General features: G+C 33.3%; 1 protein-coding gene across 1 annotated transcript; it reads left to right on the top strand.

Moving 5' to 3' along the window:
* The first annotated feature begins 1743 nt into the window (after positions 1–1743).
* LOC129899555 (uncharacterized protein At5g48480) lies at positions 1744–3290 on the top strand. The gene is made up of 2 exons (XM_055974558.1): positions 1744–2128; positions 2835–3290. Exons 1-2 carry the CDS (start codon positions 1848–1850, stop codon positions 3049–3051), a joined length of 498 nt encoding a protein of 165 aa, XP_055830533.1. The 5' UTR covers positions 1744–1847; the 3' UTR covers positions 3052–3290.
* The last annotated feature ends 12853 nt before the right edge of the window (positions 3291–16143 follow it).

Raw genomic sequence — 16143 nt, 5'->3', positions numbered from 1 at the left:
CTTATTCACTATATTGATTATGCGCTATGAAAATCCATTAAATTAATTTAATTTGATTTTTAATTTTCGATTTTCTTTTACTACACCCAAGTTAATAAAGTGACCAATGCTTAGTTTTGCTTTAAAATGGAAACAAAAAATATGCAGACGATTTTTAATTTTTTTTCTTGTATATCACGTGATATCTTCCTCTGTACGTACCAAATCAACTGAAAGGGCCTAATCCTATTTTAAAAAAAAGGACAAAAAAGAGCAATAAATTACTGACCCTACCATAAATACCCTCTATTCAATTCTCTTCACGCTAAAATTGCAACCGAGAGTGGCAATTTCGGAAATTTACTTAACAACTGAGGGTTAATTTGATTTTGTTGGTTCATAATTTCGTTTTATTATTATTCTCTCCATTCATATTTTTTTCCAATAGAGTATTAACACACACCAATTCTACCAAAAAAAAAACAAAAAACACCAATAATAAATAAATTAACAATTTTATTATATTATTTTTTAAATATGGTAAATTTAATGCTTTTTAAAAATAACAATATTAATAATAAAAATTAAATAGAAATTGAATGATAAATTATTTTCTTAATTTTTTAATTGAACAAATAGAAATGTGCATCTAATTTTAGTATAACGAACTAATAAAAATAGAAGAGGGATGAATGTTTAAGTAGAAAAAGGAAGAGAAATGTTTGAGTCATAGATATGAAAAAATTCTTAATAGGAAGCATTTTTCTTCGAATAAAACCTTACACATTGCGAATTCAAATTAGCTATACTCCAGTGCGAATTTCGAACGTCAGATGGAAAAAAAAGAAGAGAAAATCTTGCTTTTAGTCCCTCGGCTGTTTACAAATTCTATTTTGTTATTTTTGATATCCATGATAAACTTTTAATTATTTTGAATATATCCACTCTTTATTTATGTTGTTCAAAATTAAATTAAAATCAATAACTTAAACAGAGAAAATGCTACTAATATGATTTAACGATAATGAATTATTAATTTAATGATTCCTAATAATTCAAGTTTGAAGTTATCGGCTGGAAAAACAAATCCTAAAAAAGCAAAATCCCTTCTAATTAAAAGGAAAAAAAAAAGAAATAAATTACTTAACGTGCCATAAATACCCCCTATTCAATTCTCTTCGCGCTAAAAATTGCGACTGAGAGTGGCAATTACGATATTTTCTACAAAACTGAGGGTTAATGTGTTGCTGTCAGTACTCACTTTTGTCTCGATACTCCTGTAAAAAAATAAATAAGAACGTTTCAATGGAGAATGGAAGAGAAAATTTTGTTTTGGTCCCTCAAATGTTTATTAATTTCGAATTTTATCCTTTAATAATATCCATTTCAGAATAATAAACCCTTTAATTATTTTGAATGTCCATTTTTTGTTCTTTATTATTTAGGGTGGTTCAAAATCAAACCAATTCGATTATTAAGGATCTATCACATGCTTTAACTATATTATATCATGCGTGAAGTCTAACTAATTAAAAATTCTTATAAATTAATTTCAAAATAGCAACCATTCACAGTTTTCTCTCTCGTAATGCCTGCTAAATATTGAATGTGCTTAATCGAATGTTATAATGACTAAAACAAACGTTTACTAATAACTAAAGGACTAAAGGTGCAATTATCCAATAAATGCACAAAACGTTTCCGGTTCTCCACTTCCTATAAATACCCCAATAACCCAACTGCATTTTTCCTACTTATATCCAAAATTCATTTGGCATTTTTGCTTTTTTCTCTCTGTTCTTCTTCTTCTCCATTTCCTTCTTCTGTACGTTTTTGTTTTCTCTCTCTTAGGGTTTCGCAGTGAAACAATGGCTGAAGAGGCACTTAATGGAGGAGGAGCTGAGAAGGAAGCAACTCAAGTTCCCGTCGTTTTCACGGCGGTGAAGCCGCAGCTGTTCGTGAAAGCACCAAAAGCTAAAGACACCGTGCAGTTCTACAAAAATGCTTTCGGTGCTGAGGAGGTTGGACGTGTGAACCACCCTAAGAGGAAAGCCGAGCAGGAGATACCACTTATCCTCTTTGTTGAACTCAAGCTTGGTTCATTTTCTTTCATTGTCTCTGACCTTATTGATGAGGACACTTCTGCTCCGTACGTATTTCTCATTTTTGCTTTTTTTTAACATGTTTTTGCGTATGATTAGCTCGATTTCTTCGTTTTTGTTTCTAAAATCATCCGATCTGTCATGTAAAAGAGCTATACATTGGTTTTCTAAAGAAACATTTGGAAAGGCCGTTTGGTGAAAGCTTTTATTGTGAAGCAAAACGAGGTGTAGATATTTTGAAGAGCTCACTGAAAATAGTATGTTACAGAAAGTTAATATCAGTAATTAGTTTTAGTTTTCGCAAACTTTCAAAATTTCAGCAAATCTCCGTTTCAGATGTTGTCGAGTTTTGTTTGTTTAACAGCTGATAATTATTGTATTTGCTCTGTTTCTTTATTCTGTATATGCGATTTTTGTTGAGAAGATATTTTTGTGATAATTATGTATGCTTTTGGATGATTAAAGTGTTTTATGACTTTTTTTAATCTATATTTACGTCTATTTGGTTTGCGTTATAAGTTTGTTACGCTCGCTGGCTGTGGTTTGACAATGCAGATCTGAGATGTTGTATGTAATTTGTATGTGCCGCGTTTTAACTTGTTGATATTTTGAAAAACCGCAAGTGTTTAGTGTATTTACGTTTATACTATGTACTTGTGTATGTGGTTTACGACGTTGTTACAGCGAGATGATTTTTCATTTTGATTTGTTTATTTGAACGTCAAGCTGATACTATTATTGGTTATTGTTTAGTGTGAAGACTGCTTCGACTGGATGTGTTTTCTGCTTGGAGACTGAGGATGTCAATGCTGCTGTAGCCAAGGCTATCGGTGCTGGTGCTGTTGCTGAATCTAAATCAGAAGATGGTGGTGCTGATGGTGCCTGTTGTCGTGGTGGTGTAGGAAGAAAGCTGACGGATCCTTATGGCCATATCTGGTTGATCTGCTCACCAGTGAAGGAATGCGAGTAATTGTCCATTGCTAATTACACTCTCTTGTTTAGTTCCTTTTATCTTTTATTGCTTTCAATCAAATTCCGGTTTTGTAATACCGATGAAGAAACTTTCGTATCAACTCTAGCTAGGTGTTAATGGTGGTTTAACTGTTTTGTGGGAGATCGATGTCCATTGTTGATTTTGAACAGTGAAAACTTTTGTCTGTAGTTAATCTGACACCACCTTCTTTTCTAGTAGATGATGATTTCTGCTTATTATTGCTATTTCTTATTGGATCTTTGCTTTGTTTTTATGTAATCAAAATGTACCCGTTGCCTCGTTAGACACAAAATTGATAAAGTAAAGCGAAGCATGCTATTGTTGTTTCTTTTCTGGAGTTAAATACTACTAAAATACTGCATGAATATAACTCACATTATTTTCAAATGGTTTCATGACCCGGTAATAGTTCAAATTTTCATTTATATTTTATCTGTTTCCAAATATTATTTACATATATAATAATGTACATGTGGGTTTTATATATTCTTTAAGTTGAGTTTTCTGTTCCAATTATTTAACTTTTAAATATTCTTTTGTACTTTATTGTGATATTCTAACACCTGTCTTATACTCTTATTATCCTTTTTATTAAATATTATTTATTTATTTATTAATATTTTTATGACTTATGTAAGTAATAAGAATGATATTAATAATATTAAAATTTATTGTTTCTTTTGAGCCAAATTGTATATGAACAAGTAAGAAGGGATAATATTGAATTATTTGAACGAATTGGAAGCTTCTTGGGAAGTGTTAAAAGGGTTAATGGTTGAAGGTTGTTCAACAAAGGTTCAATGGGACAAATAGATGCTTTACTTTTTTTTAATGAAACCTATGTTGACACGCGTCCAATAAAGTATACGAATATAGGCCTTTTTAGTGATACTTTACGAGGTCAGAAAATTAAAAATTTACGGTGGAGCAATTTAGAGGATAGTTATTAAACTTGAGGCTTTTAAAACTTTGTTCTTGTTGAAGAAGGGGAAAAGGAAAAAAGAGAAAAAATTCGCATTGCAATGGCATGTCACGTGACATTCATTTCATCTAAAATGTCTAGCCACGTAAACATTATTCAAAATGGGTCATGAATGACATTCACACTTAACTTCCTAGGTGGGAGAACCAATAATACAATTCTAACTTATAAAATATGACAATAATATGGAACTCAATTTATGAGAGTAAGAAATAATAAAATCACTAAGTCTATTATATATATTTTTTCAAAACCTGAAAGTCATCACACAAGGACATTTAATTCTAAAATACTAAGTCTGAAAATATCAAACACCAGAATAAATAAATAACTTAATGTGTCCGAAAACTAAGGACATCATGCCATGTTCGAGAGAATCCAACACGAGCTAGAATGAATAGCTCACCCTGGAACCTGGTGTGTTGGACACTGGCTATAGCTGAGGTCGAGTCAAAGTTGCTGGTACATTTGCTGCATTCCACAAAAGGAAAATAAAAAAAATACTAGTAAGGATCAGTACAGGACAACACGTACTAAGTAGGTATCATCAGGTGATTCGAAATAAAAAACAATATGCATAAAGTAATAGCGGAAAATCAACCATAACACTTAACATGTGACAACCAACAAGATCAAGATCAAGTGACAACACAATGAACAATTCATAACCAGTCAACAATATCAAGATCACACATGAGGACTCAGGCCTCCACATCACGCTCTTTTGGAAAATGAGTTATTTGAGATTGGGTAACATTAAGTCATTTTAATTTGTTTTCCTTTCATATTACCGTGTCGTAATGTGACACCCGATCCAATAATATTGTGTCAGCTCGTGACACTCGATCCAAATATACCGTGTAGAAATGGAACATCCGATCCAATAATATTGTGTCGGACGCAGGGGCAGACCCCATGCTGTTCAGGGGGTTCATCCAAACCTCCTTCGTTAAAAAATTATACTATATATAAGATAATTTTTTTAATTTATATATATATATATATTTAACATTTAACCTCCTGAGCATAAGCCAAAGGACTAGCTCAGTGGCAAAGGGGGTTCAATATTTTGCCTTAGCTTATCACAGCTCGCGGGTTTGAATTCGAATAAGCACATTTTTTTTTTTGATTTTAGGTACATTTTTAGGCTTAGTTTTTGACATTTTTTAAATTAAATGTAAATTAAAAAATGACTTCTTAACATATTAATTTTTTAAAAAATTTCAATCTTTAATTGAAAAGTCAACAAATATAAAACTCCTCTTTTTCTTTTTCTAGGTATTTCATTATTTCATCTTCTCTCCCAACTCTTCTCTTCTCTTTCAAATTTGCTGTTAAGTGCCCAGCTGCTCTTTGATATTTGGCTGCTGACCTGCTGTCCATTCTACGCCGTCGCCCGTCGCTGCCCGCTGTCGGCGCCCGTCGCTGTCCGCTGTCGGCGCCCGTCGCTGTCGGCGCCCGTCGCTGCCCGCTGTCGGCGCCCGCCGCTGTCCGTTTCTCTCAGCCACTGCTTGTAAGTTCTTAGTTCTTCTTCATTTTTTTTGTTCTTAAAATTTTCAAATTTTTTTTCCAGAAATGTATATGGCTTTGACTTTGGTATAATGGTATTTATTGTCTTATTTATGTGCTCTTAGTCTTTACAATTCAGTCTCAAGCTTCAATGAAGAAGTATTTCACCAAATTTTGAAATCAAGTTTAGCCTCTCAAAGTCATAGTCAATCTAACCAAGAAGAAAATGTTAATCATTCGTAAGTATCATTACATTCTTCTCAAGAATTTGATTTGAGTTCTTTAAAGTTTGATCCTAGTAAAAGAATCTCAATATTGAACCATCATTCAAATCATCGTGCTATTATTACAAGAGCATACCTTTTGAATGGTCCTTGCCAACCTCATTTAGCAGTGCATGAGTATTCTCAAACAAATATTTCTGGATCAATACGTCGTTTTAATCATGAATGGTTTGATGGTGTATATCATGATTGGTTGGAGTATAGTGTTAGTAAAGATGCAGTCTATTGTTTGTATTGTTATCTATTTAAAGACCATAACATTCATCAAAGAGGAGGTGAAATATTTTCAAGTGTTGGGTTTAAGAGTTGGAATAAAAAGAGTAGTCTTGACAAATATATTGGTCTACCAAATAGCATACATAATAAATCAAAAAAGAAATGTCAAGATTTATTACGACAACGACAATCTATTCAATTTTCATTTGAGAGACAATCTAATCAACTTAAGTATGGATATTGGATTCGCTTAAGTGCTTCAATTGATGTAGTAAGACTTCTCATAACTCAGGGATTTGCATTTCGAGGTCATGATGAATCTAAATCATCACTTAGTAGGGGTAACTTTCTTGAAATTCTCTCATGGTATGCAAACAAATGTGATAAAATTTGTGATTATGTACTAGAAAATGCTTCTCAAAATGATCAAATGACTTCTCCAAAGATTCAAAAAGATATTGTGAGTGCATGTAAAATAGAGTCCGTTAAATTTATTCTTGATAAATTAAATGGTGATTACTTTGCCTTGCTAGTTGATGAATCATTTGATGTGTCACGTAAGGAGCAAATAACTATTGTATTTCGATATATTGATAGAAAGGAATTTGTGATGGAGCGACTTATTGACATTGTTCATGTTCAAGATATTAGTGCTTCATCTCTAAAGGAGGCAATTGTTAATTTACTTGCTCAACATTCTTTGAGTCCATCAAGTGTGCGTGGACAATGTTATGATGGAGCATGCAATATGCAAGGTGAGATCAATGGCGTTAAAATGTTGATTAGGCGAGAAAGTAGATCGGCTTATTCCATCCATTGTTTTGCTCATCAACTTCAACTAACTCTTGTTGGGGTCTCTAAAAAGTGTGTTGAAGTGGGAAAACTTGTAGTATTGGTCTCAAATATTTTAAATGTATTGGGTCATCTTTTAAACGTATGGATAAATTACGTGATTCTCAAAAAAAATAAATTAAAGAGGCATTAGATATGGGTGAACTTACAACTGGTAGGGGCTTGAATCAACAACTTGGTCTTTCAAGAGCTTGTGACACTCGTTGGGGATCTCATTATAAATCCTTTAATAATTTTATTATTATGTTTGGATCTATTCTTTGTGTTTTTGAGTCACTTGCTCTTGATGGACAAAATTTGGATGAAAGAGCTAAGGCAATGGGACATTTCGAAGCTTGCCGAACATATGAGGTTGCTTTCATGTTGCATTTGATGAGAGATGTCTTAGGAATTACAAATGAGCTTAATAAATGCTTACAAAAAAGGAGCAAGATATTGCAAATGCCATGCTACTTGTTGAAGTAGCAAAGAGAAGGTTGCAAGTTTTAAGGGATGATGAATGAGACTCTCTTATTGCTAAGGTATCTACATTTTGTATCCAACATGATGTTTTGATACCTACCTTTGAGGAGCCATATATTCGCTCTTTAAGATCACGACGAAAGCTTGCTAACTATACAATCTCACATCATTATCGTGTTGAAGTGTTTTGCAATATTATTGATTGGCAACTTCAAAAACTTAATAATCGTTTTGATGAGGTGACTACCGAGTTGCTCCATGAAATTGCTTGCTTGAATTCAATTAACTCATTTTCAAGTTTTGACATCAAAAAAGTAATGAGAATGGCGGAATTATATCCAGATGACTTTGATGAATCTAATATGAGTACTCTTAACAATCAACTTGCAAGTTATATTGTTGATGTTCGTGATGTTGATGAAAGGTTCTCCAATATAAATGGGCTTTGTGATCTTTTCAAAAGATTAGTTCAGACAAAGAAATATTTTACTTATCTTTTGATATTCCATTTAGTGAAACTTGCTTTACTTCTATCAGTTGTCACTGCCTCCGTTGAAAGAGCTTTTTCGGTAATGAAGTTTATCAAGAATGACTTGCGGAGCCAAATGAGTGATGATTTTTTTAGTGGTTGTTTGGTGCCTTATTTAGAAAAAGATGTATTTGATAGTATTTCTAATGATGCTATCATTAAGACATTTCAAGATATGAAACCTCGTAGAATACAATTGTAATAGTGTATGTGGTTGAATTTCAATTGTAAAATAATGTTTTGATAGGCTTATTCGTATGTTTGGTTTCTTAATCCCCCTTCAAGGTGGTGTAATTATCACTATGTTTTGTAATACATATCAAGATATAATAATTTATATTGTTCAGGGTGTTTTTGTATTGTTTTAAAGCCATTTTATGTCTTTTTTATGGCGTAAGAGTGTTTTTATTTTGAGATTGTGTTTATTTTAAACCTTTTTAAATGTAAAAGTTTATGTTTGCTCTCCATTTGCACTTTTAGGAGCTAAAGAGAATTCAAAAGAAACTGAAAAACTTATAAAAAGACCCCTGCTTCTTGCAAAACAGGTATTTTTGATCCGACCCATTTATTTATGGATATGATTAGCGTGTTTAATTTTTTTTGAACCTCCTTCATAAAATTTCTGGTCCTCCACTGGTCGGACGTGACACCCGATTCAAAATAATTAATTTATCATTCTTTATTATTACTTTCCACTTTATTAACAATATTTCTGTCACGCCCCGAGAGGGTACCCTAGGCGTGGCCGGCACTCAGAAACCATTTCTGACTTCTGAGAGAACCACTTGGTCTCATTTCTTATTTATTCATGAGCGGAAGACTTAAGAATACTAATGTGGGCTTGTCATAATCAAAGGAAAAATAGATAATTATTAGAAGAAGTAGTTTCTAAGGAGAACTACTCCGATTACATCATCAGACTCTGTCTATGAAGCCTCTAATACTCTTAGATGGTGCCAATGACATGTCCATGGCTACCTCAAAAGAAACATCACACTCAACAATAATAAAAGGATAAGGAGTTCCTTCGAATACAAGAAGGACTCACCAAATAGCTGAAAAGAAATGATCTTCAACGATGCGCCTGTTGAGGATCTCTAACACCTGTATCTGCATCATAAAACGATGCAGGTCGAATGACGTCAGTACGTGGAATGTACGAGTATGTAAAATGGCAGGAAGGTAAGGATAGATATCAAGATACTCCTCTCAATAAAACTCAGCTCAGAACTCAACATCATCTCAACATGAATATGTAACGCAAGTTTAAAATATAATAATAAAAATAATAGTAATAAGCAATGCTTACTCAGTTGGGAGTTTCTCTAACCGACAACCATCACTTATGAGCTAGCGATGATACAACGAAGCGATGTCGTTGCCACATCCATCCAATACCTTGCCAGGGTAAATGACATCACCATCTTGGATCCATTCATCAAAGTCCTCTTTTTGGGACTTAAGAGGCATAGCCTCCATCCTACGCTGGCTACGTAGTTCTGGGGTTTGAGTCAATTAAACTCTTACCCAACTCGGTGCTCAATACTACTCCCAAAATATGTGCTCATATTAAACTCATCATCTAGTCTCATTGGACTTTAATTTAAATTATCAAACTCATCTCATTTCATGGTCATCAATCATTATACTTCCAAAAACATCATTTACATCTCATCAAAACATCTTGCTCAAAATATCATTTTCTCAAATTCATTCAAATTCAACTCTTTTACTCTTTCAAAACTCAATAAAATACATATATAGTATTAATTTATATAACTCTCTTTTTATCAATAAAAATAATAAAAAGCCAACATCTTTACTCAAAACATATGTAAAAATATTCATGAACATCAAATCAATTAGAATTCATGGGAAAGTAGCCATGAACAATAATTCCAATAATATGAGAGATAACAATAATAATAATATTAATGCATAAATATATCAAACTCAATAGAAGAAGAATTAATTCATCTAGAATTCAAGATTTGAATAAAACTCAACTATAACTCAATTATAATAAATTTAAATATTGGGCGCATGGACGAACTCAATCCAATGCTATGAAAGCCTTACATACCTTAAATCCGAAGGTTTACTCCGAATTGGAATACTCTTGGATCCCTAGCCTTTTCTTCTCGCCGAAGCGTTTTGTGTACTACCCGGAGTATAAGAATAACCGGAGTAGTATTTTTATACTACTAAAACTAAAACTATATTTGAGAAGAAGTATGTAGAGAGAAGAAATGCTTAGGAAAGCTTGATGAATAAAATGAGGAAATAAGGTGGGTATTTATAGGTGGGAAAGAGGGACCTAACAATAAATAAAATAATTATAAAGAAAAATCTGAAAATTTAATGGAATATATTGATGTAATGGATGATGTTAAATGGAGGACAATTTATGTCATGCATGATGTCAAATGCATCTAGATGTTTCCATGGTAGGTAAGATGAGTTCTTTTTAACAGAATACTCATTTTCGAAGCTACGTTTGAATAAGATAAATTCCTTATTAGGATTTGGTTTCTTCATAAGAATTGTAGATATGGAAGTCTAGTTTCATATAGTTCAAGAATCAACCAATTTGGAGCAACCTACAGTGAGATATGAATTTTCTTCTATCAACACTCAATTTTGTCACAGCACTATATCTTGCAAAGATTAATTTATTTGACCTACTTATACTCCGAATTTGAAGTTATGTTCTTCATGAAAGTTGTAGGTAAGGATGTTGTGATTACCCAAAAATTTGAATCACCTAATTTGGACCAACCTATGAAAAGTTATGCCCAAAATACAGAGGCTGTATTATTTTTGTCGAGAATTGAAATACCGACATACAACATTTTAGGGGTTGTTACAATATCTCCCCCTTGGGATCATTCGTCCTCGAATGAAGATGCAAATAGGAGACATAAAGAATGAATATCATCAATACATCAACTCCGATACTCAAATGGTTAATGACTCAAACTCAAGAATAAACATCGACTCAAAGGTAGAAGTAAGGAATATTACCTTGAATATCGTCATCAGAAGGCATAAATAGATGAGGATAGTTAGCCTTCATATCTTCTTCAGCTTCCCATGTAGCCTCTTCAACAAATTGATTTCGCCATAGGACTTTGACAGATGCCACTTCCTTAGTTCTTAATTTGCGAACCTGATGATCAAGAATTTGAACTGGAATCTCTTCATAACTCAAACTCTCTTTCACCCCAATGCTCTCAGCTGGGACAACAAGTGAAGGATCTCCCAAACACTTCTTAAGCATAGAGATGTGAAACACGGGATGAATAGCAGCTAATTCTGGAGGCAACTCCAATTCATAGGCTACGTTACCTACCCTCCTCATAATCTGATAAGGACCAATGTAGCGGGGACTAAGCTTTCCTTTCTTTCCAAATCTCATCACACCCTTCATGGGTGAAACTTTCAAGTATACCCAATCGTACACTTCGAACTCTAAATCTCTTCTTCTAACATCAGTGTAGGATTTTTGGCGACTTTGAGCAGTCCTCAACCTCTCTTGTATGGTTTTCACCTTATCCATAGCTTGGTGAACCATGTCTGGTCCAATCAACTCAGCTTCACCAACTTCAAACCAACTAATTGGTGATCTACATCTCCTCCCATACAGAGCTTCATAAGGAGCCATTTGAATACTCGAATGGAAACTATTATTGTATGCAAACTCAATAAGAGGTAAATGATCATCCCAATTACCTTTGAAGTCAATGACACAGGCTCTTAACATATCCTCCAAAGTCTGTATCGTACGCTCTGCCTGGCCATCTGTTTGCGGATGAAAAGTAGTACTAAGGTTCACTCTTGAACCCAAGCCCTTCTGAAATGACTTCCAAAACTGAGCAGTAAATTGAGCTCCCCTATCAGAGATGATAGACAAAGGAACTCCATGCAGTCTAACAATCTCTCTAAGATACAATTTGGCATAATCCTCTGCAGTGTTCGTAGTCTTAACCGGCAAGAAATGGGCCGATTTGGTCATCCTATCCACAATCACCCAAATAGAGTCATGTTGTTTGCGGGTTCGTGGTAAACCGGTAATGAAGTCCATATTGATCATTTCCCACTTCCATTCCGGTATCTCTATATTCTGAGCCACTCCACAAGGCCTTTGGTGCTCAACTTTAACTTGTTGGCAATTTGGGCACTTGGACACAAACTCTGCTATATCTCTCTTCATTCCACTCCACCAGTATACTTCTCTCAAGTCATGATACATCTTTGTTGAACCTGGATGGATGGAATACTTAGAATTATGGGCTTCTTTCATGATTCTCTCCCTAATACCATCAACACTTGGAACACATAATCTTTCTTGATATCTCAACACTCCATCTCCCCCTTTGGTAAAAGCCATTACCTTCTGCTTGTGAACTTCATCCTTCAGTTGAAGAAGAATAGGGTCCTGATCTTGCTTTTCTTTCACCTCTGCAACTAGAGATGATTCGGCTCCATTTCGTACTATTGTACCACCCTCACTAGAGTCAATAAGTTGAACTCCCAAACGCGCAAGTCTATGCACTTCCTTTGCCAACTCCTTCTTTTCCTCTTCCACATGAGTTGTACTTCCCATAGATAACCTGCTAAGAGCATCAGCAACTACATTTGCTTTACCTGGGTGGTAGAGAATGCTCATGTCATAATTCTTGAGCAACTCTAGCCATCTCCTTTGCCTCAAATTCAGCTCCTTCTGGCTGAATACATACTGCAAGCTCTTATGGTCTGTGAACACATCCACATGTACACCATAAAGATAGTGACGCCAAATCTTAAGAGCAAATACCACAGCTGCCAACTCAAGGTCATGAGTGGGGTAGTTCCTCTCATGAGTCTTAAGCTGTCTGGAGGCATAGGCAATGACCTTACCTTTCTGCATCAATACACATCCCAACCCAACTCTTGAAGCATCACAATAGATTACAAAACCATCCATTCCTTCGGGTAGGGATAGTACTGGAGCAGTAGTCAATCTAGCTTTCAACTCTTGAAAACTTTTCTCACAAGCATCAGACCATTGAAACTTAGCCTTCTTCTGAGTCAGCTTAGTCAATGGTGAGGATATGGATGAAAATCCCTCAACAAACCTCCTGTAGTAACCAGCCAAACCTAAGAAACTCCTTATGTCGGTTGGAGAGGTGGGTCGGGGCCAGTTCTTAACTGTCTCAATCTTTTGAGTATCAACTTGGATTCCATCCCCAGATATAATATGACCTAGGAATGCTACAGACTCAAGCCAAAACTCACACTTTGAAAACTTAGCATACAACTCCTTCTCCTTAAGAGTTTGAAGGACAATCCTAAGGTGATTAGCATGCTCACTCTTACTTCTAGAGTAGACCAAAATATCATCGATGAAGACAATTACAAACGTATCTAGGTATGGCTTGAATACTCGGTTCATGAGGTCCATAAAAGCTGCTGGAGCATTTGTCAATCCAAAGGACATAACAAGAAACTCAAAATGACCATAGCGGGTTCGAAAAGCCGTTTTCGGGATGTCACATTCTCTCACTTTCAACTGGTGATAGCCTGATCTGAGGTCTATCTTAGAGAAACATGTGGCACCCTGAAGTTGGTCAAATAAATCATCTATTCTGGGGAGAGGGTACTTGTTTTTAATGGTGACCTTGTTTAGTTGTCGGTAATCAATGCACATTCTGAGGGACCCATCTTTCTTTCGCACGAATAGGACAAGAGCGCCCCAGGGTGAGACACTTGGCTTAATAAACCCCTTATCTAGGAGGTCTTTCAGTTGTTCTTTCAACTCTTTCAACTCAGCAGGAGCCATCCTATAAGGAGGAATGGAGATAGGTTGTGTATCAGGAAGGATATCAATACCAAAGTTTATCAACCATCCAAATCACGACAATTAAATGCATAATAAACTTCATACATTACTCAATTACTATCAATCACTATTAAAATCATAACCTACCTCAACCGAAGAACCAAAGTCAAGCAAGCTAATCCATCAATGTTTTTCCTTTCTTCAATGCATTGAAACATTTTCAATATATCAAGTATACAATATTCGTAAGGAAATGAATATGTAGACACCAACATTATATATATGTTTAACCTAGATCCAACAACTCATCAAATTCTATAATCAACTCTCTAAAACTCAAGCCTAGGGTTAAGCCTCAATTCCCCCAATAACATAAATCTAATGATTTTGATATAATACAATACACCTAACATTTAATTATCTATCTCAATATATTAAAACTTGAATTATAATGTGATAATTAAATAAAATTAACTAAAGGCGAGACCAACTACTAGAAACAGTGGTGGTGCAGATTAAAACATATACAGAATCATAGTTTTTTTTTTTCATATTCACCAAATATGCTCATAAAGATTCCTAATGATTAGGTCATATGATTATATACCCACTGTTATGCTGAAAAATGGACAAAGTGTAAAATTAATTTCATCTTTATAAGAAAAAATCAATTTTAGTAAAAAAAAGAGTCGCCACTTAATTTTTTAAAGAAATTAAGAAAACTTAATTTAAAAGACTCTAACAGATTTAAGTCTTAAAAATTTAGAGAAAAAGGGTACGAGGTTCATATTACTATTTTAAGAAGGTTTTAGCACTTAAAATAGCCGCTAACATGCGGTTATCCAACGATTTGAAATTTATTTGACTAATTTTGGGAAATATTAATTTAAAAGAAAACGAAGACTTTGAAATTATTTTTTAGAAAAAATAAAATAAAATAAATAACAAAATTGATAAAACTTAAACATTTGATTATAATATACATGTATATATATAATTAAAGATGATTAAGACTTTGATTACATAAGAAAAATCATTTGAGCTATTTAGAATTTTTTTATTTTTTTTTAGAGAAAGACACTTTAAACTCAATTGATTTGAAAGAACATCAACTTATAAAAAATACTTTAAGATAATTTGAAAGAAAATTCTATTTTTTTTAAATGTCTAACTAAAAGAAAAATACTTGAACAAAGTCATTTTTAGAGCAAATTAACACAAAAATGGTTTCTCTTTTAAGGGGAGTTCGATTAAGTCAAACCAAACTAAAAATTAACATCTAAGCAAGTATACACAACCATAAATAAATCAAATTATTACAACCCAAATAAATAGAATAACAATATAAACAAAACAAAAATCCGGCCCAATACTTAGTTTCTGTACACCTGGACTAAGATATTGGGCCACCTGTATTTTGGGCCTTTGGCCCATTTCGTTTCTGTATATCATGATTATATATAAATATATATCAATATATACAGTCACCCTTTTTCTGTATCTCCTGTATATAGATTGTATATCAGCCTATTTTCTTCCTCCGGAACCTATAGTAAACCTCCTTTACATCTGCGTATCAGCTTTCAAAATTCGAACAAGAGTGAAGTTGACTCAAAACTCAATGGTATGCGAGGATTTAGTCCAAAGATGGACTTGGATGGTGTCACATGCACCAAAATAAAATCATATAAGCTACTACTCATTTTAAATTGAACAAACAAATATAACATAATATTTTAAGACAATAAATTGAAGATTATCTTTCTATGTCAATTTGGAGAATGCAACTAGAAGTGCATATAAAGTAACATAGTGACTAACAACATGCATATATGTAAAAAAATAATAATAATAATAATAATATATATATATATATAGAAATATATTCAAATAACTAAAGAACATGAAATCAACCTATACATTAAACTAAGTCAAATTTTAAAGCAAGATTTACATCAATATAGTGACTAACAACATGCATACATGTAGAAAATATATATATTCAAATAACTAAAGAACATGAAATTAACCTATATAGTAAACTAACTCAAATTTTAAAGCAAGATTTACATCAATTAAGCCATGAAAAAATGAAAATTCTAACTCAATGATAACTTAAGTATATATTTATTATTTAAATCATGATAAAGAAGAAATTAAAAATATGAGAATCTATATGGTCAAACAAAACTACTAAAAAAGTCATGAACGAAATTGAGTTTTTTTTTTATAAGATGTCTCTACACTTTAAGCAAGACAAAAATTTTTCATTTTTTTTATCATTAATCTAATTGATTCTAACACATGCTAACTAAAAAATAATTACAAACCAACTACATAGAAGACATGAAATAATTGTTAATTAAGTAAATAAAATCGAGAAAAGATTCTTACCTATTTTCGGGCAGCGATT

The sequence above is a fragment of the Solanum dulcamara genome, chromosome 8 (assembly GCF_947179165.1).
Source record: "Solanum dulcamara chromosome 8, daSolDulc1.2, whole genome shotgun sequence".
NCBI lineage: Eukaryota > Viridiplantae > Streptophyta > Magnoliopsida > Solanales > Solanaceae > Solanum > Solanum dulcamara.
This window is presented reverse-complemented; position numbering and strand designations above follow the sequence as displayed.

Coding starts and splice junctions, on each gene's coding strand:
- LOC129899555 (XM_055974558.1), top strand. CDS start 1,848: ATGGCTGAAGAGGCACTTAATGGAGGAGGAGCTGAGAAGGAAGCAACT. Junction 2,129..2,834: donor GATGAGGACACTTCTGCTCC/GTACGTATTTCT, acceptor GTTATTGTTTAG/TGTGAAGACTGCTTCGACTG.